Below are 26,087 nucleotides of genomic sequence, written 5' to 3'. Positions count from 1 at the left end.
AGAATGTAACTATAAAAATGAAAATTAAAGGACAAAAAAAAAGAAAGAATATAAACAGACGGTTGAACAGAACAGAGCAATACGCTATATCCTGAGTATTTTGCTTTGTTTGTTAGAGGAAACTACATCTCAAAATTGTAAAGAAAGGAAAACTTATACATGTATATACATAGATATATAAAATAAAATTAAATATATTGAAAGAATAGAATTTAAATGTAAAATGAAAGCGAAAAAATATTTTTAAAAGGGAGTTGGTGGGGCGCCTGGGTGGCTCAGTGGGTTAAAGCCTCTGCCTTTGGCTCGGGTCATGATCCCAGGGTTCTGGGATCAAGCCCCTCATCGGGCTCTCTGCTCAGCAGGGAGCCTGCTTCCTCCTCTCTCTCTCTACCTGCCTCTCTGCCTACTTGTGATCTCCCTCTCTGTCAAATAAATAAATAAAATCTTTAAAAATAAATAAATAAATAAATAAATAAATAATAAAAGAGAGTTGGCACAATAAGAAATTGGTTGAAAAAGAAAAGAGAAAAAAATTAAATTCAAAGATTAAAGAATCATAGGATTCTTTAACCATTCAAACCATGAATTCTATATACTATATTTCTCCCCTAGTGCTGGAGTTTTACAGTTCTCTATGATTAATAAACTTGGTCTTATCTTCTTCTTCTTTTTTTTAAAAAGATTTTTATTTATTCGTTTGAGAGAGAGAAAGAACACAAGCAGGGGAAGAAGCAGAGGGAGAAGCAGACTCTCCACTAAGCAGGGAGTCCAACACAGAACTTGATCCAGGACCTCAGGATCATGACCTGAGTTGAAGGCAGACACTTAACCATCTGAGCCACCCAGGTGCCCTGGTCTTATCTTATTCTTTTTTTTTTTTTTTTTTGTTTATTTTAGTCTCACTTCAAGACTGAACTGCATGAGGAGGGGAACCCCACTTCTCTGGCTCACTCTTGGATCCCCATTACCTAGTCCAGGGTTTGGCACATGGCAAATCCTCAATAAACAGTTGCTGAAAAAATTCAGTAACATATAAGTCTATGAATATTTTTGTATTAACTTAATAGACTCTAAAGAACCACAAAAGTCATCTGACCTTACCTTTTTCATCATTTCAAACTTGCTTCAATACTCTCAGGGGCCTGGAGCTCACTACTTCCTGAAAACCGTCCCAGACTTTGGATACGTCTGGGTATTAGAAAGGTCTTTCTAAAATCAGTTATTCCCCACCCCCAACCTATAGATAAAGAAGGCTTGTTCTGGGCTGGGGTGGAAGTCAGAGGGATTGGGCATTTTTTTGAGCCCTTAAAGTGCCAGGCACAGTGTTAGGTGCTTTCCATTAATCATATTCTTTGATCATCTCAATAAAGCTAGGAAACGGTGTCATCCCCATTTCACAGATGAGAAAGCTGAGGTTCAGAGAGATGAGGTGACTTATTAACTGTCATGTGGCCTATAGAACTGAAATTTGAGAATTACACTATAGAATTGAAATCCAAATCTAGATTTACCTCGTTCCCTAATTCATTCCCTTTATTTCAGCTTGAAGAAGAAAGAAAAAAATATATCAATTGTCCCAGTTAAAAAGTGTAGTAGAAGGAAAGGCTGGAAGTAAAAGCAAACATATTAATTGATTTGTTTGTCAAAACCTCATGCACTGGGGCGCTTGGGTGGCTCAGTCATTAAGTGTCTGCCTTTGGCTCAGGTCATGATCCTAGGGTCCTGGGATCAAGCCTGGCATAGGGGTCTCTGATTAGTGGGAAGCCTGCTTCTCCCTCTCCCACTCCCCCTGCTTTTGTTCCCTCTCTCACTGTGTCTCTCTCTGTTGAATAAATAAAATCTTTTTAAAAAGCAAACAAACCAAAAAATAAAAATAAATAAAAAAACAAAAAAAACAACAAACAAACAAACCAACAACAACAAGCCTCATGCACTTAGTAGCTACCTCACTCCTTAGTAGCTATGCCATCTCGTAAAGATGGCAAAATCAAATATAGTTGCCAAGTGTCTCTATTCCTCGCTCTAGATCATGAATACATAGAAAGCTGACTGCTTACAAAATACAAAAAAGGGCCACTTTTCTTTTTTTTTAAGTTCCAGGAGTTGTTTTATTGTTTCCCTGACAGAATAATAATATCAGGCAGAGAATCCCCCAAGGAAATGATGGTCATGTTTCATTGTTGTTTGCCCTCTGCTCTTTCATCTTCTAAGCATTTACTATTTTTCGTTTATAGATATTAGACATTTTTTTTCACAAATGCAATCCAAGTGTGAATACATAAATGCATTATCTTTTTTTAAAATTTTACTTATTTATTTGACAGAGATAGAGAAAGAGATCACATGTACACAGAGAGGCAAGCAGAGAGAGAGGGGGAAGCAGGCTCCCTGCTGAGCAGAGAGCCCTACGTGGGGCTTGATCCTAGGACCCTGAGATCATGACCTGAGCCGAAGGCAGAGGCTTAACTCACTGAGCCATCCAGGTGCCCCAATGCATTATCTTTTAACATCTGCCCCCACTATGTTCCTTTAAATAGAAAAAAGACCTAAGCATCTCTTCAAAGCTTATGTGGCCATAGCTGTCCCACCTATGGTTTTAAAAACACCATAATTTACCTTCTGAAATCTTTCTTGAGCTACAGCTCATTCTGTTAAAGAAATCGTGGGAAAGAAGTCCTATTGATATTGTCGATAGTCTCCAAAAGGTGAGGATGGTAACTGGCAGAAGGCAACTGAGAGTGGTCTTCAGCAAAGTGAGGACCATTGGGAAATCATGCAGAGATAAATCTTATCAACAAGATACCAGATCCTATAATTAAAGCTAGAATGCCACCCATCACTGCTGACCCAACGATGGCCACTGATCCATCTCTTGCTGCCAGTATGGCTCCTGTTAAGGCAACACTTGTGATGGAGTTCCAGGAATCCTTCCCTCCGACTTGAACCATGATGCAGTCAGTCATGAAAAATAAACCTCCACAAACTGCAAAGCTACCTCCCAACTGCAGAGCCCTGTTTTAATAGCTGTGAAACTCCCTTGTAGTCTGTGGTTTACTCCCACCGGGGAATTGTGAAAACCTTTGAGTGGTTGAAAGATACCACCAACTGTGGTATCTATGGTAAAGACCCCACCACACTCATCCACAATTTGCAAGGACAAGGCTCTCACATATATTCCTCCATCTTGAGTCTACCCCCAAAAAACAAAAACAAAAACAAAAACAAAACCCCATTTTTAAAAAGTTTTTATTAAAATTTCAGTTAGTTAACATATGGTATAATATTAGCTTTAGGTCTACAATACACTGATTCCACACTTCCATACAACACCTGGTGCTTATCCAGCAAACGTACTCCACTCCTTAATCCCATCACCATTTTCCCCATCCCCCATTCCCCTCCTCTCTGGTAACTATTAGTTTGTTAAAAGATGGCTATTTCTTTAAAAAAAGAGAGAGAGAGGGGCGCCTGGGTGGCTCAGTGGGTTAAGCCGCTGCCTTCGGCTCAGGTCATGATCTCAGGGTCCTGGGATCAAGCCCCGCATCGGGTTCTCTGCTCAGCGGGGAGCCTGCTTCCCTCTCTCTCTGCCTGCTTCTCTGCCTACTTGTGATCTCTGTCTGTCAAATAAATAAATAAAATCTTAAAAAAAAAAATAAAAAAAATAAAATTAAAAAAAAAAGAGAGAGAGAAAAAAAGAGGGTCACTTCTACTCAACATTTTACTGGAGGTTTAGGGCAATTAAGCAAGAATATAAAAGAAAAAGCATCCATATTAGAAAAGAGAAAGAACTATCTCTATTTGAAGATAACATGATTTTATATATAGAAGATGCTAAAAAATCCACACACATAAAAATTAACTGCTAGAGGTAATAAACATATTCAGGAAGGTTGTGGATGCAAGACTAATATAAAAAATCAATTGCATTTCTGGGGCGCCTGGGTGGCTCAGTGGATTAAAGTCTCTGCCTTTGGATAAGGTCATGGTCTCAAGGTTCTGGGATCGAGTCCCGCATCAGGCTCTCTGCTTAGCAGGGAGCCTGCTTCCTCCTCTCTCTCTGCCTGCCTCTCTGCCTGCTTGTGATCTCTGTCTGTCAAATAAATAAATAAAATCTTAAAAAAAAAAAGAAACTCTGTACCTACATGAAAAAGAATGAATTTGAACTCTACCTCCCATCACATACAAAAACAAACTCGAAATAGATCAAAGACTTAAATGTAAGAGCTAAAACTATAAAATGCTTAAAAGACAACATAGGAATAAATCTTCATGACTTTGGATTAGGTTTCTTAGATATGATAACAAGCACAAGCAATCAGAGAAAATTTAGACCGTTGAAATTAAAAACTTTTGTGCTTCAGGGGCACCTGGATGGCTCAGTTGGTTGAAGGTCCAGCTCTTGATTTTGGCTCTGGTCATGATCTAAGAGTCCTGGGATTGAGCCCTGGGTCAGTCTCCACACTCAGTGGGGAATCTGCTTAAGGCTTTCTCTCCCTTTCCCTCGCCTCTTCCCCACCTCAAATAAATAAATAAATCTTTAAGAAAATAAAAAGAGCAAAGGTTGAATCAACATTTCTTCAAAGAAGTTATACAAATAGACAACAAGTACATAAATAGATGTTCAACACCAACTGTCCTTAGGGAACAGCAAACCAAATATACAATGAGATACCACCTCATACTCATGAGGATAGGGATAATTTTTTTAAAATCTGAAAATAACAAATATCAGCAAGAATGTGTAGAAATTAGAGCCCTCACATAAAATAGTGTAGGCACTGTGGAAAACATTTTGTCAGAAAGTTAAACATAGAGTTACCATATAACTGAGCAATTCTACTCCTAGGTTTATACCCAGAAGAATTGAAAAATTATATATCCACACAAAACTTACGTGTATCCACACAAAAACTTGCACATGGTTGTTCACAGCAGCATTGTTACGGCCAAAAAAATGGAAACAACCCAAATGTCCATCAACTAATGAATAGATCAACAAAATAATGGTGTATACATACAATGGAATATTATTCAGCATTAAAAGTGATGGAGTAGTGGGGCACCTGGGTGGCTCAGTCAATTAAGCAACCAACTCTTTTTTTTTTTTAAGATTTTATTTATTTGACAGAGATCACAAGTAGGCAGAGAGGCAGGCATAGAGAGAGAGGAAGGGAAGCAGGCTCCCCGCTGAGTGGAGAGCCCAATGTGGGGCTTGATCCCAGGACTCTGAGATCATGACCAGAGCGGAAGGCAGAGGCTTAACCCACTGAGCCACCCAGGCGCCCCTAAGCATCCAACTATTGATCTCACCTCAGGTCTTGATCTCAGGGTCATGAGTTCAAGGCCTGCATTAGGCTCCCTGCTGGGGATGAAGCGTATTTAAAAAAAAAAAAAAAAGCAATGAAGTATTGATGCATGTTACAACATGGATAAACCTTGAAAATATTATGATAAATGCAAGAGCACATACTATATTATTCCATTTATATGAAAAGTCCAGAATAGGCAAATCTATAGAGACAGAAAGCAAGTTAGTGGTTTCCAAGGGCTGAGGCACAGGGTTTCTTTTTGGATGATGAAAATGTGCTGGAGTTGGAAAGTGGTGATGATTGCACTTGTGAATACACTAAAAACCACTGAATTTTACACATTAAAATGACGAATTTTATCATATGTGAATTTTATCTCAATTTAAAAAATGCAAAAGAGCGAGGCTGCCAGTAGAGTAAGAGCAGGTGGGCAGAAATTCCATTTGGATGCCAGGTGGTGTCTCTTGGCAAGCTAGTCTTGTTTGGTAGTGTCCAATGCAGGTCCCTGTCCTCCTCAGCCAAGTGGCTCCACTTCAACTGCCACTTAAGATTTTTATTTGAATAAGGGGTTCCCCAGCTAAAAAAGAGTAAAGCCCTTGGCCCAACTGATCAACTGCAAAGAAGTTTCTCCCCGACGTCTAAGCTCCAGACTTGCAGAATGTTAGTATGAGGAGAGGCTGGGGAGTCAAAACATCAACAGAGGCCAGTGGCCCAGACAAGGGTTGGAGTGTCACAAACAGCGCTGGTGGCTGGAACCCAGCCTTCTGGCACAGTGTCTGCTAACAAGGATCCCTCTGGCTCTTTCTGATCTCAGGGGAGCATTGACATATTGGAGAGGTTTAGTTTCATTCATAAGCCTTGACGGAGTATGTTCTGGCTCTTACCCCCAGATGGGTGAGCCAAGTCCCTGTCCTCAGGTGGCTCAGACACAGGATGTGAAAACGTGCTCAGTCCCTGACGGTTCTGTTCCCCTCTCTTGGACTGAGCTGAGATCTTGGGTACACTGTCTCCCAAAGGACAGCAAGACAGTTGCAGGGGAGCAGATCTTAGCCCAGGGGAAGGAGGGAAGGCAGGAAAACTAATGACTATTGGGCACATATATTGGGTCAGAAACACAGGAACATGCACATATATGATTTAACTTCCTCCTTACTGACTCCTTTAGCAGTAGGTGAAGGGACTTGTTCCAGGTCCTTGGAGCTATTATGCTCTAGAACTGAGATTTGAACGCAGGATCACCTGATCTGAAAGTCTGTGCTCTGAAGAAGCTGGAAGTTCACCTCGAGTTTTTCACCTAGGTCCCTCCATTGGACCGTTTCTAGCTCCCACTGCTGGCACATTACTTGCTCATTCATTCATTCATTCATTTGTCCCGTAATTTTCCCTGAGTAGGCATTTGGTGCCATATAATGCATTAGGCAACAGACACACAAACCTGAATACCCGAATAAAGTGTAGGCCCTGTCTTCAAGGATTTATAACGTATTGGGAGCTAAGCCTAGACTGAGACATAAGACCAGGGGCTGAGGTAATTATACCACCAAGGGAGGCCCTATGGTGGTTTGGCCAGATGACAAGTGGTTTTAATACAAGAATGAGAATTCAAGGTTTGGGGCAATGGGGGCAAATATATGGCTAATTCTCTACCTATCCCCCACTGTGTCCTGTAGATAGATGTGTGGGGTGCGGGAGAATGAGCAGCCACCATCAGAGAGAGCTGAGGGGGAAGTGGTATTCTAGGGCATGGCTTCTACTCTGCCACAGCAGGAAGTGGGGGGAGAGCTGGCTGAACAGGCCAAGGCTTAGGGGAGTTTACTGACTATAGGACTTTGGTTTGGGAGGGTTCAGTCAGAAGGGTCTTTGGGAAGGGGACAGTGGGTGCCAGAGTGAGTTTGGGAAGGAGAATGTAGATCAGAGTGGTCAGGAATGATGGGGTGAGAGAGAAGGGATTGAAGTATTGCAGTCCCGACTGAAAGTACAGGGTAATTACATTTCATACTCAGGTTTCTGAGGCTATTTTCGGTATAGGAAACAAACTATCATGTTTGCTCAGGGTACCAGATAGAACATGGGGGAAATTTGTTAGGAAGTGCAAGAGGGAAAATCAGCCTCAACTCAGGCTGGAAGCCACTAGTACTGTTTAAACTATGGGAGGAGTTTAGCCTGGAGTAGAGGAGAAGGGAGGTGGCTCCTAGGTTTAACTCAAAGCTGGACTTCTATTTGGTTTTTCTTATCCTCTTAGCTGCAAACCAGTCTGTTCGTTTTGTGAGTACTTCCTCCTCTTTAAACTCGTGTCCCCTCTTGCCGCTTCCCGTTAATATGTGGTTTAACAGAGAAGTGGCATGGTGCTATGGAAAGAATTTAGAATACAGTATCCCTCACTATAGAATCTGGTCACTCAGTTAAAAGTCCCAGTTCCATAGCCAGTCAGGGATGGAAGCAGCCAGAACCAGAATGCAGGATTTAGAACTCCCATTTTCCCATCTTTCACTGCATTATCATATAATGCAGAGTCTGACTTCCTTAGCTTCCCTGAGCTTCAGTTTCCTTAAAAACATCTACTTTAGGGCGCCTGGGTGGCTCAGTGGGTTAAAGCCTCTGCCTTCAGCTCGGGTCATGATCCCTGGGTCCTGGGATCGAGCCCTGCATTGGGCTCTCTGCTCAGCGGGGAGCCTGCTTCCCCCTCTCTCTATCTGCCTCTCTGCCTACTTGTGATCTCTCTCTCTGTCAAATAAATAAATAAAATCTTTTTTAAAAATCTACTTTATAGTAGTTGTGAAGATTAAATGACATGTGAAACCCATGATACAATGTTTGGCCATGGAGTAACCCTAAGATTTTTTTATTATTACAGGCAAAAATTACCGGGCTCTCTGGCTTGATGCTCAGATGAATATCTCATTATACACGTTATAGGCTGAACATATGAAATTCATATATTGAAATCCTTACCCTCACTATCTCAGAATGTGGCTACATTTGAAGATGGAGTCTTTAAAAAGAAGTCTGTAAATTGGGCCTTAGTCCAGCATGATTAGTGTTCCTGCAGGAAGAGGACATTTTGACACAGACATGTACAGAGGGAATATCATGTGAAGACACAGTGAGAAGCCGGCCCTCTACCAGCAAAAAAGAGAGATCTCAGAAGAAACCAACCTTTGATCTTGGACGTCTAGCCTCCAGAACTGCAAGAAAAGTAATTTCTGTTGTTTAGGCCAGTCAGTCTGTGGCACTTTGTACCCTTTTAACTTACACATTGTACCCTTTTAACTGGTGGACAAAAGGCTCCCTCATTTTGCTTCTTAGCCTGTAGTGCTATGCTCTCCAACTCAGTCAGCTAAAAGCCCCAAAGGTGCCGGTGTCACTGGGCTGGCCATGCTGTCTGTCTTGGACTGGGTGTTGCTCCCTTGGCTGTTGGCTGCTAAGAGGAAGTCATGTGAGAAAGCAAGACTTGCCCTTCTGAAGTGCCTGGTGGCTTTCTGACTAGAGGTGCTTGTGGTGGAACCAGCAATGTCTCACGCATCATGGTCCATTCCCCGGGTGCTTTCAGGCTGCATGGGGAGGGAAGGGCAACTGGGTGTGCGATTTGGGTGAAGCAATGGAGGAAAAGGGCTGCATCTGTGGTGACCGTGGTGTCCTCTGTCCCAGGACAGTAGAGAAAGAGGAGACAGGAGAAAGAAGGGGTCTGAGGTGGGAGGAAGAAGGAGAGGCGCCTGATGTGAATCACAGGGCACTTTCCTCCGCCAGAAGTAGCGAACTGCGTCCGTGGATCAGCAGGGTCTGGAATCCCGATCTTTTGCGGGGTACCGTTTGCCTGGAGGCTCTGGGACTACCGCACGAAGCCCCCCACAGCCTTTTGCCCGGCTGACTGTCCTGGGCGACAGGGCAGTGTGAACAGGCGCGCGCGCACCCGACACGTCCTCGGGGCACTGCCCCCTCCGGGCGCGCGCCCGCCCACGCCCCACCCCGTCCCGCCCCCCGCCGGGCTCCGCTGACCGGGCGCCCGGGGCCGCGCACGCCCCCTCCGCGAGCCGGGACCCTGGGCCGCGCGAGCCCCGTGCCCCCTCCCCGCCCGGCGGGCGCGCGCGCTGGCTCCCGCTCCCGCTCCCGCTGGCAGCGGCGGCGGCGGCGGCGGGGATTGTTTTTGTTGTCGCTGAGGCCGGAAGAGCCGCGGGAGCCGGGTCCCTGTCCCCGGGCCGGGCGCCGCCGCCGCCCCCTGCCCAGCGCCCGCGTCTCCGCGGCGCCCCCACCCCCAGCGCCAATATTCCGGAGATCAAGCGTTACGCGGCGGCGGCGGCGGCGGCGGCGGCGGGGCCCGGAGCGGGAGGCACCGGGGACCGGGGCGAGGCGGCCCCCGCCGCCGCCATGGAGGCGCTGGGACCGGGTGAGGAGCGCGCTCGGGCCGGGGCTGGCTGCGGCCCCGGGACTGGTGGGCGGGTGAGCGGGCTGGCCGGTCACTCCCGGTCTCCCCCATCGGCCCTTGCTTACCTGGGTTTGGGCCGTCAGGCGTGGTGGGGAAGGGGATCCGTGCTCCGTAGCACAGGGCGGAGGGAGCTGACCTGGGCCTTGAGGGGCGGGGACCGCGCTCCAGCCTGGAGAGACACCGCTTGAGGTCTAAGGGAGGCAGGCCCAGGATGGTGACCCCCGGCCTCAGGTAGAGGGGAGACCTAACTCAACCTCGGGGAGGTCGTCTGTGCTCCAGGGTTGAGGCAGGCGAGTTTGGGCCTCAGAAGGAATGATCTGGGCAGGTTGTTCAACTGAGGCCTGGCCTGGACTGGACTGGACCCAGAAGGACCCCCTCCTACTACCAGGGGTATTCTTGGCATGGGGCCACACCCATGGTTTTTCTTTGCACTGGTAGACGGTGCAAAGCCCTCAGACAAGGAAGAAGAACTTCCCCCAAAGACTTCTCATGACCCCCAAAGGCCAAGGGACAAAGTACCCACCCTTTCTCGAAGGCCCTGAAGTCTCGGGAAATACGGTCCTATGCGTCTGTCAGTCTGTGCAACAGTCCCAGAGCCTGTGGCCTTAGTGACAGGCAAGTAACCAGAGAGCCCATTCTAGTACAGGCTTTATGCCCTGAGTTCTCTTCTAACTGGGTTTTAGGAGGTTGTGAGGATTAAATGAAGGTGAAAGTGCTTTGGAAACTAATTCCCCATCTTCATGAATGACCTGTTTATCTCTCCCAGTCGGCTCAAGCCAGAGGAACCATTCCAGGTTGTAGCAAATGCTCTGCAGGTTGGGAAGCTGGTGCTCCCTCCTCAAACCCCAACAGGTTTCATATGCCTTGGCTAAGTAGGGCAGGGTTTAGAGGCTGTGATAGAATTAACTTTAATATCAAACCTTATCTGTATAGTGGACTTAGTTGTAGAACATTTCATTTTTTTAGTATGTAGAAAATTCAGTTTACCATTTGAGTTTGGAAACTGCAGATTTGTTTACTTAGAACTTGTTTATAAAACTGAATGATTAAAGCCCACCTTAATTTGCTGCCTAAAGTATTTTTAAAGGCCCCCATAATCAACTTTCATATGCCTTTTTAAAATAAATTGGCTTTGTGATATTAATATTGTTTGATAAACCTGAATCTGAGTATTATACTTGGTTACTTCAGCTATGTCCCCCAGCCACAGGCATGATCATGTCTTTAGGAATGTAACAGATTTCTGTTCAAATCCAAGCTAGTCATTTAATAGTTGTATAACCTTGGGCAAATTACTTAATTCCTTTGAACTTTCATTTCCTCATCTGTAAAATGAGGGTAATAATAATTATGTGCTGCAAGATTGTTGTGAGAATGAAATGAGATAATGCATATGAGGAGTCTTATTGTGGAGACTAATGCATTATAGATACTCAACAAATGTTTCTTCTTCCCTCCCGGTCAGTAATTCATAATGGAAGCAACTGTTGCATTTATGAGCTGCTGCTGGAAGAGACTGTGTAACTAACTGTGTATACAAACTGAATGTCATGGAAAAGATCAACCTGGTAGTTAGGAACCTCCTAGGGACTTTTTGTTGGGGGGGGGGTGATTTTAGCTTTTGCAGATTTGAAGACTTAGCTCACTCAGGATTGTGGAAAATTAATTCTCACTAAGCACAGTTTTAAGACATGAATGTATAAATCAAAATGTCACATAGATCTTTTCTGCTAACTAGAATATTTTCTTTCTGCTGTCTAGCAAACCCCTTTTCAGGTGTCACAGTATCTTGGAAACCCAGTTAATAATAAGCTGCTTGCTGAGCATAGAATTGGAGCAAAGGGAGTTGATAGTCTTGTGGGATATTTTATCCAGCCTGTTTTAGAACTTAGAGAAGCATTTCAGCTTTGTTGAAGCACACCAGTGTAGTGCTTTGTGCCCCCCTCTGTTGAATAATCACTGACGTATTCCTGGTCTTGCTGTGCTTTCTTCTTACCCCATTTTGGTTTCTGAAAATAATAACTTAGAAATATAGTTAGTCAGATTACCATTTATTTTGGCTATATTAATGATAACTTATTTTTACAGTGCTTTACAGTTTGGAAAGTGCTTTCATAGCTCTTAACTCATTTGAACTGTGAGGTAGGCAAAGTAGCATTAGCCCCATTTTACAGATGAGTAAAGAGATTCAGAGAGCTTAAGTGACTTCTTCAAGATCTCAAGGCTGAGTGGTGAAATACAGATGAGTCTGGGTCATCTGACCCCTAGTCTGTTGCCCTCTTCTTCATTTAAGACTGACTTCATCCAATTAGTGTTAAGTAATATTTGTTTCCTTTTCAGAAGATGTGATTTTCTGACTTTCTCACCAACTTTTGGAGATATGCCTATTATAAAGCCCAGGGACTTTTGAGCACTGACTATAACATGTATGCAAGTACAGTCATAACAGCTAACATTTATTGAGCACTTACTATTATGAGGCACTGTGTTAAGCTTTATGTGTACATTATCTCATGGGATCCTGACGATTGCTTTATGAAGTAGATGCTATTATTACCACTCCTCCCATCTTTTATAGATGAGGAAACTGAGGCACACAGTGACTAAGAAACAGGCCCAAGGTCATGCAGTTAAGGACTGGTAAAACGGTGATTGAAACCTACATAGTTTGGTTCTGCCTTAGCCATTGTGCTTTATTTCCCTGTAACTAGTTTGCTGAATTCAAAGAAACCAGCCTTTGGAAAATTTTAGATCATAGTTTTCTAAATAAATCTCCTAAACTTACTCAAAGAAATGACCACTTGCCTTCTAGCTTTTCTCTCTTACCAAAGAAAAGGCACACAGTACTTACCTTTCTCCATTAATCCCACTTCTTTTATTTCCTTTGCCTCGATCCTTTTGGCATCAAGTACTTCACAATCCTAAGGCATCTATGTATCTCCAAAGTACATTGGGAAAGAAAAAGCACTGGGCTGGGAATTAGGAAACCTAAATTCTAGGGGCACCTGCGTGGTTCAGTCGTTAAGTGTCTGCCTTAAGCTCAGGTCAGGTCCCTGCTTGGTGGGAAGCCTGCTTCTTCCTCTCCCACTCCCCCTGCTTGTGTTCCCTCTCTTGCTGTGTCTCTCTCTGTCAAATAAGTAAATAAAATCTAAAAAAGAAAAAGAAAAAAGAAACCTAAATTCTAGTCAGAATTTAAAATCAAAACCCTATCATTTGCTCCACATTTCTGTTTCTGAATTTCTATCATAAAGCTGGATTTATGATACAATGATTGTTTAAATGTACCTTAGACTATGCGGGGCTAACTTGTCTATATGGTTTAATTGGGTTAATTCAGTATGCCTATCATCTCTGATATTATTTATTATTTACCTCTTATTTTTAAATGTCTGACCACGCCCAGAATAGATCCATTGTATACCAGAAGTGGAACTCAATTCCAAGCAACCATATTTTTAGTATAAATCATGTACTTTTGCTTAAGTGAAAAATAATAGTCAATTCTTGGGTTTTAGGAATGACTGGGTTTCTCTTTGGTCTTTATCTGAAGCTGCTACAAAGATGACAGGTACAGGCATACCTTGGGGATATTGCAGGTTCAATTTGCACCACTACAATAAAGCAAATATCACAATAAAGCAAGCCTAGTGAATTTTTTGGTTTCTCAGTACATATAAAACTTAGGTTTACACGATACTGTATTCTCAGTGTGTAGAAGCTTTATGTCTAAAAAATATACATACCTTAAGTAAAAATCCTTTATGGCTAAAAAGTGCTAACCATCATCTGGGCTTTCAGTGAGTCATGATCTTTTTGCTGGTGGGGGCTCTTTCTTTGATGTTGATGGCTGCTGACAGATCAGGGTAATGTTGCTGAAGTTTGAGGTGGCTACAGCAACTTCTTAAAATGAGACAATGATGAAGTTTCCCACATCAATTGACTCTTCTTTTCACGAATGATTACTCTGTAGCATGCAGCGACGTTTGATAGCGTTTTACCTGCAATAGAACTTCTTTCAGAATTGGAGTCTGTCCTCTCAAACCTTGTCACTGCTTTATCACCGGAGTTTGTACATTCTAGGTGCTTTGTGGTCAGTTCAACAATCTTCATAGTGTCTTCACCAGGAATAGATTCTGACTCAAGAAACCACTTTCTTTGCTCATCTACTGAAGCAACTCCTCATCCCTTAAAGTTGTACCACGAGGTTGCAGTCCTGCAGTCACATCTTCAGGCTCCACTTCTAATTCCAGTTCTCTGTCTGTTTCTACCACATCTGCAGCTACTTCCTCCACTGAAGTCTTAAACCCCTCACAGTCATCCAGGAGGGTTAGAATCAACTTCTTCCCAACTCCTGTGAATTTGGGTATTTTGACCACTTCCCATGAATCATGAGTGTTCTTTATGGCATCTAAAATGGTGACTCCTTTCCAGGAGGTTTTCCATTATCTTTGCCCAGATCTATCAGAGGAAATCACTCTCTATGACAGCTGTAGTTTTACAAAATGTGTTTCTCAAATAATAAGTCCTGAACGTTGAAGTTACTCCTTGATTTTTGGGCTGCAGCATGGATGTTGTGTTAGGAGGCATGAAAATGACACTAATCTTGTACACCTCTGTCAGAGCTTGTGAGTGACAAGGTACATTGTTCCTGAGCAATAATATTTTGGAAGGAATCTTTTTTCCCGAGTAGTATGTCTCAACAGTGGGCTTAAAGTATTCAGTAAACCGTGTTATACACAGATGTGCTATCATCCAGTCCTTCTTATTTCCTTCATACAGCACAGGCAGAATAGATTTAGCATAAATCTTAAGGACCCTAGGATTTTCAGAATGAATATTGGCTTGAACTTAAAGTCACCAGCTGCATTAGCCATTAACAAGAATTGGTCTGTCCTTTCACGTTTTGAACCCGGGCATTGACTTCTCTCCAGATATGAAAGTCTTAGATGATCTCTTCTTCCGATATAAGGCTATTTCAACCACACTGAAAATCTGTAGCCACCTTCATTATTTATCTTAACTAGACCTTTTGGATAACTTGCTGCAGCTTCTGTATCAGCACCTGCTGCTTCGCCTTGCACTTTTCTGTTCTAGAGATGGCTTCTTTCCTTAAACCACATGAACCAACATCTTCTAGCTTCAAACTTTTTCTTTCTCTCTCTCTCTCTCTTTTTTTTAGGAGCATGTGCCAGAGAGCATAAGCAGGGGTTGAGAGGTAAGGAGACAGGGAGAGAAAGAATCTCAAGCAGGCTCCATCTCAGCATGGAGCGGGAGAAGGCAGGGATTGGGGAGGCTTGATCTCAGGATGTTGAGCTCATGACCTGAGCTGAAATCAAGAGTGAGACACCCAACAAACTGAGCCACCCAGGTACCCTCAGCTTCAAAGTTTTCTCATCAGCTTCCTCACCTCTCTCAGCCTTCATAGAATTGAAGAGAATTAGGTCTTGCTCTGGGTTAGGCTTTAACTTAAGGAATTTTGTGGCATATTTGATCTCTCCAGACCGCTAAGACTTTCTCCGTATCAGCAATAAGGTTGTTTTGCTTTCTTATCGTTCATGTGTTGACTGTAATAGCACTCTTAACTTCCTTCAAGAACTTTTCCATTGCATTCACAGCTTGGCTGACTGGCCCAAGAGGCCTACTTTCAGCTTGTCTTGACTTTTTTTTTTTTTTTTTAAGATTTTATTTATTTATTTGACAGACAGAGATCACAAGTAGGCAGAGAGGCAGGCAGAGAGAGAGAGAGGAGGAAGCAGGATCCCTGCTGAGTAGAGAGCCCGATGAGGGGCTCGATCCCAAGACCCTGAGATTGTGACCTGAGCCGAAGGCAGAGGCTTTAACCTACTGAGCCACCCAGGTGCCCTTGTCTTGACTTTTGACATGCCTTCCTCACTAAGCTTAATCATTTCTGGCTTTTGATTGAAAGTGAGACACATGTGACTCTTCCTTTCACTCGAATACCTAAGGGCCCTTGTAGGATTATTAATTGACCTAATTTCAGTGTTGTAGTGTCTCAGGGAATAGGGATGCTCACAGAGAGGAAGAGAGGGAAGTGGCCAGTCAGTGGCACAGTCAGAACACAAAACATTTATGGGTTAAGTTTATTGTCTCATATGGGTGCAGTTCATGGCACCGCAAAACATTTACAATAGCAACTCAAGGATCTTTGATCACAGATCACCATAACAAATATAATAATAATGAAAACGTTTCAAATATTGGGAGAATTACCAAAATGTGACATAGAGACATGAAATGACCAAATGCTGTTTGAAAATAGCACCAATGGTCTTGCTCAATGCAGGATTGCCACAGACCTTCAATTTGTAAAAAATGCAGTATCTGCAAAGCACAATAAAGCAAAGTGCAATTAAATAAGGTATGCCTATATTTTTCAATTCAACCTTTATTGAACTCCTACAATGTGCTAGTCCTTGATGAGGTATTGAGATAACAATGAACAAAAGAGCCATTTCTTCTAAGAATTTATAGGCTGGTGAATGAGACAATAATTAAATGTCATTTCTGTGTGCATGTGCTAAGTGTTCCCTTGTACAGAGGATCTTGGGTATACCAAGGATGCATCTTCCAGTCTGCAAGACTTCCAGAAAGGAAGTAAAACCTAACCTGAGTTTTGAAGGATGAGTAGAATTTAGGGAAAGATTGAACAATGAATTTAATATGTGAGATTTTCCATAACTTTAAGAATTAGTTTATGGAGATCTGTCAACACACATCTCATTAAAGTGTTTGCTTTGATTTTCCTAAGTGATGTTGGACCAGAATAGCTTCTTACTTCAAAGTTTTCTCTCCGTAGTGAATTGCCTTTGTTCTTGGCAAAATGCCATAGCAGTAAGAACCTGTTATAACTTTCCACTGTGATCACTGTAATTTACTCAACACCTATTCATAACAGAAAAGATGTTTATTTTTTAGGCCATTGTCTACTTGACATTATCATCAGAAAGAAGTAAGGTTTTCTAGAATCAAATATTTCCCAGTCTGTGTTTCCTCAATCCTTATCTCCTGAATATTGGCAGATATTTGATTCTAAAAAGAGAGAGTTGAGGGGGAAAATAAGTTGGGTAAATGATTAAACAGATTTATTTATTATAAAACTTACTAGAGGGCCCCTGGGTGGCTTAGACGTTAAGCATCGGCCTTCAGCTCAGGTCATGATCCCAGGGTCCTGGGATCAAGGCCCACATCCCGCTCCCTGCTCAGCAGGAAGCCTGCTTCTCCCTCTCCCACTTCCCTCCCTTGTGTTCCCTCTCTCTCTGTGTCTCTCTCTGTCAAATAAATAAGATCTTTAAAAAAAAAAAATTACTAGAGAATTTAGTATGATAATGTACATTGGAATTTTGAGAAGGGGAGAGAATATGCAGTTTCTTTAGCTTATGGAATCCTTTCTTTTTGTGGACTATTTTATGAAGCATCAATGGAATAATTTGGAATGACTGCTCTTTCTAGACCAGGGTTTCTCACGGTCAACACTATTGATATTTTGGACAGATACTTTGTTGTAGGGGGGCTGTCTTGTGCACTGTAGGATGTTTAGCTCTATCCCTGGCTCCCACCCACTATATGTCAATAGCTCCCTCTGAGTGGTGACAACCAAAAATGTCTCCAAACATTTGTCAAATGTTTCCTGGAGGACAATATCTCTCCCAGGTTGAAAAACACTGGTCTGAACTGTAAGTTCTTTGAAGGTAAGAGCTCTTTTTCCAGAATCTACAGCACAGGTTAGACGTGTAATAAGTGAATAAATAAGCTAGACATTATGATCCAGAAATGTCACATTGTCCAGATTCTACAAACATTAGGTTATACACTGTAAAGTCTAGCATTATTGATATTGTTTCACCATCTAAATTAGCAAGTAAATTAATAAACATATAGCTACTGTTAATCTGCTCTTGTCTGTACAAATTATAATAATGTAAACTAGTTTGTGAAGGATTATTGGATCTTCTCCAACCTGAGCATGGTGATAGTCCCTAGAGCTTAGAGATGGTTTTATTTTAAAATACACATAATTTGGGGGCACCTGACTGATGCCATCAGTGTAGCATGAAACTCTTGATCTCGGGGTTGTAAGTTTGAGCCCCACATTGGCTCGAGAGATTACTTAAAAATAAAATCTTTTAAAAAATGCATATAAATTTGTAAGCCTAGCTGTAGATCTACTAATACTTCTAAGAGATTTTCTACAGTAGTCTATATCTGAGAGGAGTTCATCATGCTGTTTATATAATTTTTTTTAAAGATTTTATTTATTCATTTGACAGACAGAGATCATAGGTAGGCAGAGAGGCAGCCAGAGAGAGAGGAAGGGAAGCAGGCTCCCCGCTGAGCAGAGAGCCCGATGCGGGGCTCGATCCCAGGACCCTGGGATCACGACCCGAGCCGAAGGCAGAGGCTTTAACCCACTGAGCCACCCAGGCGCCCCTATGCCGTTTATATAATTTTAATATTCCCCAGATTCAAAATGATAGCCACATGGCAAAATATTTAGAAATCTAGAAAACCCTGGGTTAAAATATACCACAGACTCTTTGTATCAGAGTATGTTCAGTGAATAATAAGATCTCAATAATTATATCTATTTTTGTTATCATCATCATGATCATGAAGGGAATATTATGCTTTACAACCAAATAGCACATCAAATGTCTTTCAATCTCTTCAGGACCTCCAACCAGCCTGTTTCAACCACCTCGTCGCCCTGGCCTTGGAACTGTTGGAAAACCAATTCGACTGTTAGCCAATCATTTTCAGGTTCAGATTCCTAAAATAGATGTGTATCACTATGATGTAGATATTAAACCAGAAAAACGACCTCGGAGAGTCAACAGGTAGGTATCAGAAAAAGTAGACTTATGTATATTTAAATGCATATAAATGCATTATATATATTTATATATGCATTAAGTGCATACAAATGCATATTTATTATGTATCATATTGTTCTCTAAATTCTTTCCATGTAGGCTTTGTTTTCTAAGATGGTAAGTTTCTCGATAGCAGCTTTGTTGTCTCATACAAGGTTACTCCGGAGATCGTCGCACAGTGCTGGATACGTCATTGTTCTTTAAGTGAATACTTATTGAATGAAGGAGAAGGTCACTCTTGTTGTCCAATGGTAGCAGAAATTTAAATAATAAAATAAATAAAAATAGGTGAAGCATTAGTGTCTGGGAAATTAGAACTATCTGAAAGTTCAGGGGCTGGCTCAGTTGATGGAGCATGCAACTCTTGATCTCAAGGTTGTGAGTTTGAGCCCCATGTTGGATGTAGAAATTACTTAAAATCTCTTTAAAAAACTATCTGTAAATTCAAATTTTATTATTAAGTGTTAGTATCTGATATGAGAAAAATGTAAGTGTAAAGGCAGAAGAATCATTTTGGAATATTGAAAAAAGTAAGCTCAGAGAGAAGCTCTGTTAAATCTGACATTACCCAAGAGGGGTCTGGATGAGACAATTCAAGGCTTGTGGTCTGTGTGGCAGGAATTTACCAAGTGTGAAGACGTAGTCCTGTAGTAGATATTTTTTTTTTAAGATTTTATTTATTTATTTGACAGAGAGAGAGAGATCACTAGTAGGCAGAGAGAGAGGAGGAAGCAGGCTCCCTGCAGAGCAGAGAACCCGATGCGGGGCTCGATCCCAGGACCCTGAGATCATGACCTGAGCAGAAGGCAGCGGCTTAATCCACTGAGCCAACCAGGCGCCCCGTAGATATTTTTATAATGCTAAGAACACCTGCTTACCTTTTCTCTGTTTTCATGTCATGATAGTTACATCATCCTTAATATTAGGATTCTTGCTTTTCTAAAAATGCCCCTGTTGTCAAGTGCAATATTTTATGCTGCTCGATTTTTGTTTCTCGTTATAAATCAATAATATGGCTTTCTGGTACAGTTTAATCTCATGCAAGCCCATAATTGCTTGGCTGTTGTATAACTGAGATCAATTGTAATAGAAGTGGTATTAATGGCTAATATTAATCCATTCAATAAATATTTTATTGAGTGCTTACTATGTACCAGGTATTGTTCTATGCCCTGGGAATACAACATGAACAAAAAATGCAAAAATTTCTGCTCTTGAGGAGCTTATATTCAAATAGGGGAGAAGACCAAAAATCAATCAATAAGAAAACAAAACATATTACATGTTAGTTGGTGATAAGTGCTATGTAGAAAAATAAACCAGGGAAAGAATATAGAGAATGGATGTGAGGGGTCCACTGAAATATTTTTAATAATTTTTGGAGGTGGTGTCCACAAGATGTGCTGATGGATAGAACATAGGGTATGAGGGAAGAAATGAGTCAGGATCAATCCCAGGGTTTTTGTCCTATGCAAGTGGAAAAATGGAGTTGCCATTTATTGGGATGGGGAGAACTATAGGAGAAGTCAGCAGGGCTGGCAGATCCTAGTGGAGCTGTTGAGTGGGGGGTGGGGAGTTGAACAGATGAGGTTGGATTCAGGGGAACTATCTACGCTAGAGACAAATATTTGAGAGTCATCACCAGGGGCGCCTGGGTGGCTCAGTGGGTTAAAGCCCCTGCCTTTGGCTCAGGTCATGATCCCAGGGTCCTGGGATCAAGCCCCACATCGGGCTCTCTGCTCAGCAGGGAGCCTGCTTCCCCCTCTCTCTCTGCCTGCCTCTCTGCCTACTTGTGATCTCTGTCTGTCAAATAAATAAGAAAAATCTTAAAAAAAGAGAGAGAGTCATCACCATATGGGTAGTAAAGCCATGAACTGGGTAAGATTATATGGGAAGTAAATGTAGTTAGAGAAAAGACTCCAAGACTGAGTCCTGGGGCACCCCAATATTTTTAAATTAGGGAGATGATGCTTATTAGACAGGAGACTGGCATGGCACTGGGTTAGAGAACCAGGACAGAGCAAGGAGGCAAGGCAAGATGTGTTAAGTTGGAAGAGTTTATTACCTTATGTCCAAGAAGCACTGAATTTAGCACTGTGGGACCTACTGGGGACCTTGGTAAGAATAGTTTTGGTAGGGGAAGGTGGAGAAGGTTTAAGAGAGTTAGAAGAAGAGCAATTAGAGACAACTCCTTTAAGAGATTTTGACACAAAGGGGAACAGAGATGTTCAAATGAGAAAGTCAGGTCAGGGAAATTTAATTTTTTTGAAGATGAGAGAAACTATACCATATCTGTATGCTGAAGGAAATAATCTAATAAAGAGGAAAAAATGTATAATTCAGAAAAGAGAAGAATTCTTGGAGTCATACCCATGAACACAGCAGAGCGTAAGTGGGCTTACTGTGTGACCAGCATTGTTCTAAATTTTTATGTGTCTTTATTCACTTAATATAACAAACTTGTATGTTAGCTATTATGATTATTATAATTTTACAAATGAAAAGAAACAGATAATGGAAGATTCAGTAACTTGTCCAAGGTCATGCAGCTCTGCCAATTAATCACTGTGTGACAAGGAGCAGATCACTTGCTTATTCTGATTTTTTTTTTCTTTTTACTCTGAAGACAGTAATCATCAGCCTATTTGTCTCACAAAGATTAGGTGAGAACAGAGGCGAAAATATCTCTTCACTATAAAACTACTTATGGTTGTAATTTAAGAATATAAGATGAGAAATTACCCTTCTAATATGAAAATGTATTATTCTTGAGATAGTTTTTTTAAATTAGTAATACACGATATTACATTTTTCCATCAATTTTCTTCAGTTGTGTGATTTGGTTTATAAATGTGTATCTTTTCATGGGTTTTATTTGCAGAATATTAATGCCTTAGGTAGTTGTGATATATCCTGGCTTTTAAGATATAGTTTCCGCATGTAGCACTCACCAAACATTGGTGAGATTCAGTTTTCATTAACTCTAGCATTCCACATCTCACAGACTCAGATCTGTCCATCTTAAACCATATACTCTAGTTACTCTGCAGCTGCCTTTACTTCAGAGCCTGCACACGGTGTGGTCTGATATGTACACAAGAACACTTAGGTAAAGCTTTGCATGCTTGATTGAGGGAAGGGCATTCATTCTAGAAAGAAACTACATTGGTAATCTTTATGGAATGACGATATTTTACATTTCCTTCTCTACACTGCTCCAGGAGCACTTTGGGATAAAACAAGACAGTTTGAAGAATAATAAATTACCAGCATTAGGCAGAGGGATTGACATTACTTTGAGTATGATGCATCTTGAATTTACTGGCCCTCACATTTCTTGATTTTTGCCTACTCTCTTTTCTGAAACCATGATACTTGAATAAGAATGTTTATTTGCTAACAAATTTATCATGATTCAATTATGAATATTCATGCCAAACTCAGATACCTAAGATAGGTTATTCTCGTAAGGCTATATTTGTCATGGGAGAGGATTATGAAAGGCAAGAGTTTGATAGGGTGCCATAAAAGTTATGCTCTCTTTTTAGTCCCTGCTTTTCTTTTCATCTCATAGCTGCTTTTGTTCACCTGTTGCTACCTTTCTTTACTTGACCGTTGTTAACTACTTTTTTAATTACTGAAGACAATTATAACTATAACTCTTACTTTTTCCAAGTAATTTTGAACTCAGTTTAGGTGATTAAGGTATGGTGATAGTTTCCTTACTCCTTGCCATTTCTCAAAGCTAACTGCCACTCTCTCCATTATTGTTAAGAGAGGTAGTAGATACAATGGTGCGGCACTTCAAGATGCAGATATTTGGTGACCGGCAGCCTGGCTATGATGGCAAAAGAAACATGTACACAGCACATCCACTGCCAATTGGACGGGATAGGGTAAGTGTTAAGGACCAGAAATGCATTCTAGACTTAGATCATTTACATAGGACAAAAGTGTCTCCCTTTCTAGGGGTGCCTGGGTGGCTCAGTGGGTTAAAGCCTCTGCCTTCAGCTCAGGTCATGATCTCAGGGTCCTGGGATTGGGCCCCACACCAGGCTCTCTGCTCAGCGGGGGGCCTGCTTCCCCCCACCCCTCAACGCCTGCCTCTCTGCCTACTTGTGATCTCTGTCAAATAAATAAACAAAATCTTTTTTTAAAAAAAGTCTCCCTTTCTAATAATAACTTAATTCTTAGAGTTGTTTCACATAGTGATGATAGATTTGTTACTATGTCCATATTCTCTTGTCCCTTAGTTAATCAATAATTGAAGATGAGATTAGTATTAGAATTTAGGTTGAGTGTGATTATTTGAGTTAGATTAGATTAGGTTGATTACATATATTCCAGGTGTTTCACATTGCTAATGTATTTGCTATGTGAATCTGAACAATGGAATTTTATAGATTATAGAAAATTATCTAAAACCCACTTAGGAAAATATTCACAATACCACAATAACTTTTTCTTTTACAAGTTTAGTTTTTAAATTTGAAAAGCAATATATAAACATACACTTATTATAAACTTACTTAGACATCAAGAAATATTGTGATTTCCTGTCTCCCTACCTGCCTGCATCCCCTAACCCCATTTTCCTTTTTCAAGGAAACAACTCTAATAGTTCAGTACATATCCTTTCATATATTTTTATGTGCATTAGCTATTTATGCATATGGTTATGTGTGTTCTTTTTTTTTTTAAGATTTTATTTATTTATTTGACAGAGAGAGAGATCACAAGTAGGCAGAGAGGCAGGCAGAGAGAGAGGAGGAAGCAGACTCCCCACGGAGCAGAGAGCCCCATGCGGGGCTCGATCCCAGGACCCTGAGATCATGACCCGAGCTGAAGGCAGCGGCTTAATCCACTGAGCCACCCAGGCACCCCGGCTATGTGTATTCTTATTTGTTTGCATATCATTCTAGGATTTGCTTTTTCATTTAACAATATGTCTGGGAGATCTTTCCATTTCTGTACATTTAAATATCTCATTACTTATTTAATTCAAATTCTTTTTTATTGTGGTAAAGTATGCATAACATAGAATTTACTATTTTAGCCATTGTTAAGTGTACCATTTAGCGACATATAGTATATTCACATTGTTGTGCCATCATTGCCACTATCGACCTCAAAACTTTTTTTATCATCCCAAAATGAAAGTACATACCCACTATGCATTAATTTCTCCTGTCCCCTTCCCCCAGTTCCTGGTATCCACTATTCTACCTTAGGTCTTGGGACACCTGGGTGGATTGGTCGGTTAAGCATTCGACTCTTGATTTCGGCTCAGGTCATGATCTCAGGGTTGTGAGATCAAGCCCCGTGTTGGACTCTGTACTGTGCATAGAGCCTTGTTAAGATTCTCTCTCTCCCTCTCCTTCTGCCCCTCCGTCTTTCTGTCCCTATGAATTTGACTGTTCTAAGTACTTCAAGTGGAATCATACAGTATTTTTCCCTTTGCGTCTGGCTTATTTCACTTAGCATAATGTTTTCAAAGTTCATCCACATTACAACATTCACCTTAGTTTCAAACTATTGCACAATAGTTAATATGATATTATTCCCCTCTTGATGGGCACTTAGGTTGTTTCCAATGTTTTATAATTACAGAAATTCTTAAAATAAATATCCTTATGAATATACTATGTTGAATATTCCTGGAATCTTTCTTTCATACTCAATAAATATATGTAGCTATGATTTTTTTTTTCCCTTAGGTTGATATGGAAGTGACCCTTCCAGGTGAGGGTAAAGACCAAACCTTTAAAGTGTCTGTTCAGTGGGTATCAGTTGTGAGCCTTCAGTTGCTTTTAGAAGCTTTGGCTGGGCACTTGAATGAAGTCCCAGATGACTCAGTACAAGCACTTGATGTTATCACAAGACATCTTCCCTCAATGAGGTTAGTACCTTAGTTCGAGTCCATTCCCACAAATGTCACATTTTTTCGGTAGGTTGCATTGGAGCCATTGAAAAGTTTCTGCATAATTCAGTTCAAACTTGGTTTCGAGTTTGTTTATAAAGTTGAGAGTAAGGGCACCTGGGTGGCTCAGTGGGTAAAGCCTCTGCCTTCGGCTCAAGTCATGATCTCAGGGTCCTGGGATGGAGCCCCACATCAGGCTCTCTGCTCAGCAGGTAGCCTGGTTCCCCCTCTCTCTCTGCCTGCCTCTCTGTCTACTTGTGATCTCTGTCAAATAAAAAAATAGGATCTTTAAAAATTAAAAAAATAAATAAAGTTGAGTGTGAAATGAAAGACCTTTCAAGTTTTTGTTGGTGAAACATGCAAACTCATTTCTTCAGGTACACTCCGGTGGGTCGTTCTTTTTTCTCACCTCCTGAAGGTTACTACCACCCTCTGGGAGGGGGCAGAGAGGTTTGGTTTGGCTTTCATCAGTCTGTGAGACCTGCTATGTGGAATATGATGCTCAATATTGACGGTATGATAGAATTCTCTTTTCACTCTTTCGGCCAGTTTTTTTGGTGCTTTCCCTTTCTCTGAACTGAAGCTAAGTATCCGTCCTCTCTGTTTGTTAGTGTCTGCAACTGCTTTCTACCGGGCTCAGCCTATCATCGAGTTCATGTGTGAAGTTTTAGACATTCAGAACATCAATGAACAGACCAAACCTTTAACAGATTCCCAGCGTGTCAAGTTTACCAAAGAAATCAGAGGTAGGTATTTGCATTACAGGAGTTTCAACAAGGTGGCTCAGTGTGGTGCAAGGAGCAGGGTCTTGGAGTCAAACACATGTGGGTTTCCATCCCAGCCAGTTCTATAAGTGGGACCTTGGTCTAGTTACTTAACTGCCATGAGTCTTAATTTATTCATCTCTAAGGTAAAGAAAATAATGTATATCTTTACGTTTGTTGTGAGAATTAAATGCAATTAGATGTATAAAGCTTCTCATCCAGGAGCTGGCACACATCAAGCATTCTTACCCTTTACCCACTTAAAAACACATTTTATTCTATTTGTGTATATTATTATTTTTCAAACTTACATTTTAATAAAATAACACAAGTTTATTCTCCTCTGGAATTTCTGTTCTTTTTTAAATTTCCTTTTTTTTTTTTTTTAAGATTTTATCTATTTATTTGAGAGAGAGACAGTGAGAGAGAGCACGAGCAAGGAGAAGGTCAGAGGGAGAAGCAGACTCCCCGTGGAGCTGGGAGCCCGATGCGGGACTCGATCCCGAGACTCCGGGATCATGACCTGAGCCGAAGGCAGTCGTCCAACCAACTGAGCCACCCAGGCGTCCCATGTTCTTTTTGTTATTAGCTATCTTCTCTCACTACAATATAAACTTCCTTAGGGCTCTCCCTAGACCTCATAATAATTACCAGAATTGTTGGTATTTAGGAGATATTTATTGAACAAATTAATAAATTTATGTAGGTTGCACAATTTAAATCATCTGGGTCCTAAGTTTTTCTTCTTAGCTGAGACTTTTTGCCTATACGTGATGAAAT

General features: G+C 41.4%; 1 protein-coding gene and 1 pseudogene across 3 annotated transcripts in view; one reads left to right on the top strand and one right to left on the bottom strand.

Moving 5' to 3' along the window:
* Nucleotides 1-2,676: 2,676 nt before the first annotated feature.
* LOC123937587 lies at nucleotides 2,677-3,183 on the bottom strand (annotated as a pseudogene).
* Nucleotides 3,184-9,313: 6,130 nt separating this feature from the next.
* Nucleotides 9,314-26,087, top strand: part of LOC123944911 (protein argonaute-4) — a 41,111-nt gene continuing 24,337 nt past the window's right edge. For 2 of the 3 annotated variants that reach the window (XM_046010358.1, XM_046010351.1), the window contains exons 1-6: nucleotides 9,314-9,693; nucleotides 18,422-18,587; nucleotides 22,399-22,519; nucleotides 24,341-24,522; nucleotides 24,921-25,057; nucleotides 25,155-25,289. In XM_046010358.1, coding sequence (XP_045866314.1) covers nucleotides 9,675-9,693; nucleotides 18,422-18,587; nucleotides 22,399-22,519; nucleotides 24,341-24,522; nucleotides 24,921-25,057; nucleotides 25,155-25,289 — 760 coding nt within the window. In that variant the 5' untranslated portion in view covers nucleotides 9,314-9,674. Of the gene's footprint in view, nucleotides 9,694-18,421; nucleotides 18,588-22,398; nucleotides 22,520-24,340; nucleotides 24,523-24,920; nucleotides 25,058-25,154; nucleotides 25,290-26,087 lie in introns of those variants that run through there. The other variant, XM_046010366.1, reaches the window with a different exon arrangement.

The sequence above is a fragment of the Meles meles genome, chromosome 1 (assembly GCF_922984935.1).
Source record: "Meles meles chromosome 1, mMelMel3.1 paternal haplotype, whole genome shotgun sequence".
In the NCBI taxonomy this organism is placed as follows: domain Eukaryota; kingdom Metazoa; phylum Chordata; class Mammalia; order Carnivora; family Mustelidae; genus Meles; species Meles meles.
The sequence above is the reverse complement of the archived record's forward strand: the minus strand, read 5'-3'. Positions and strand labels throughout refer to the sequence as shown.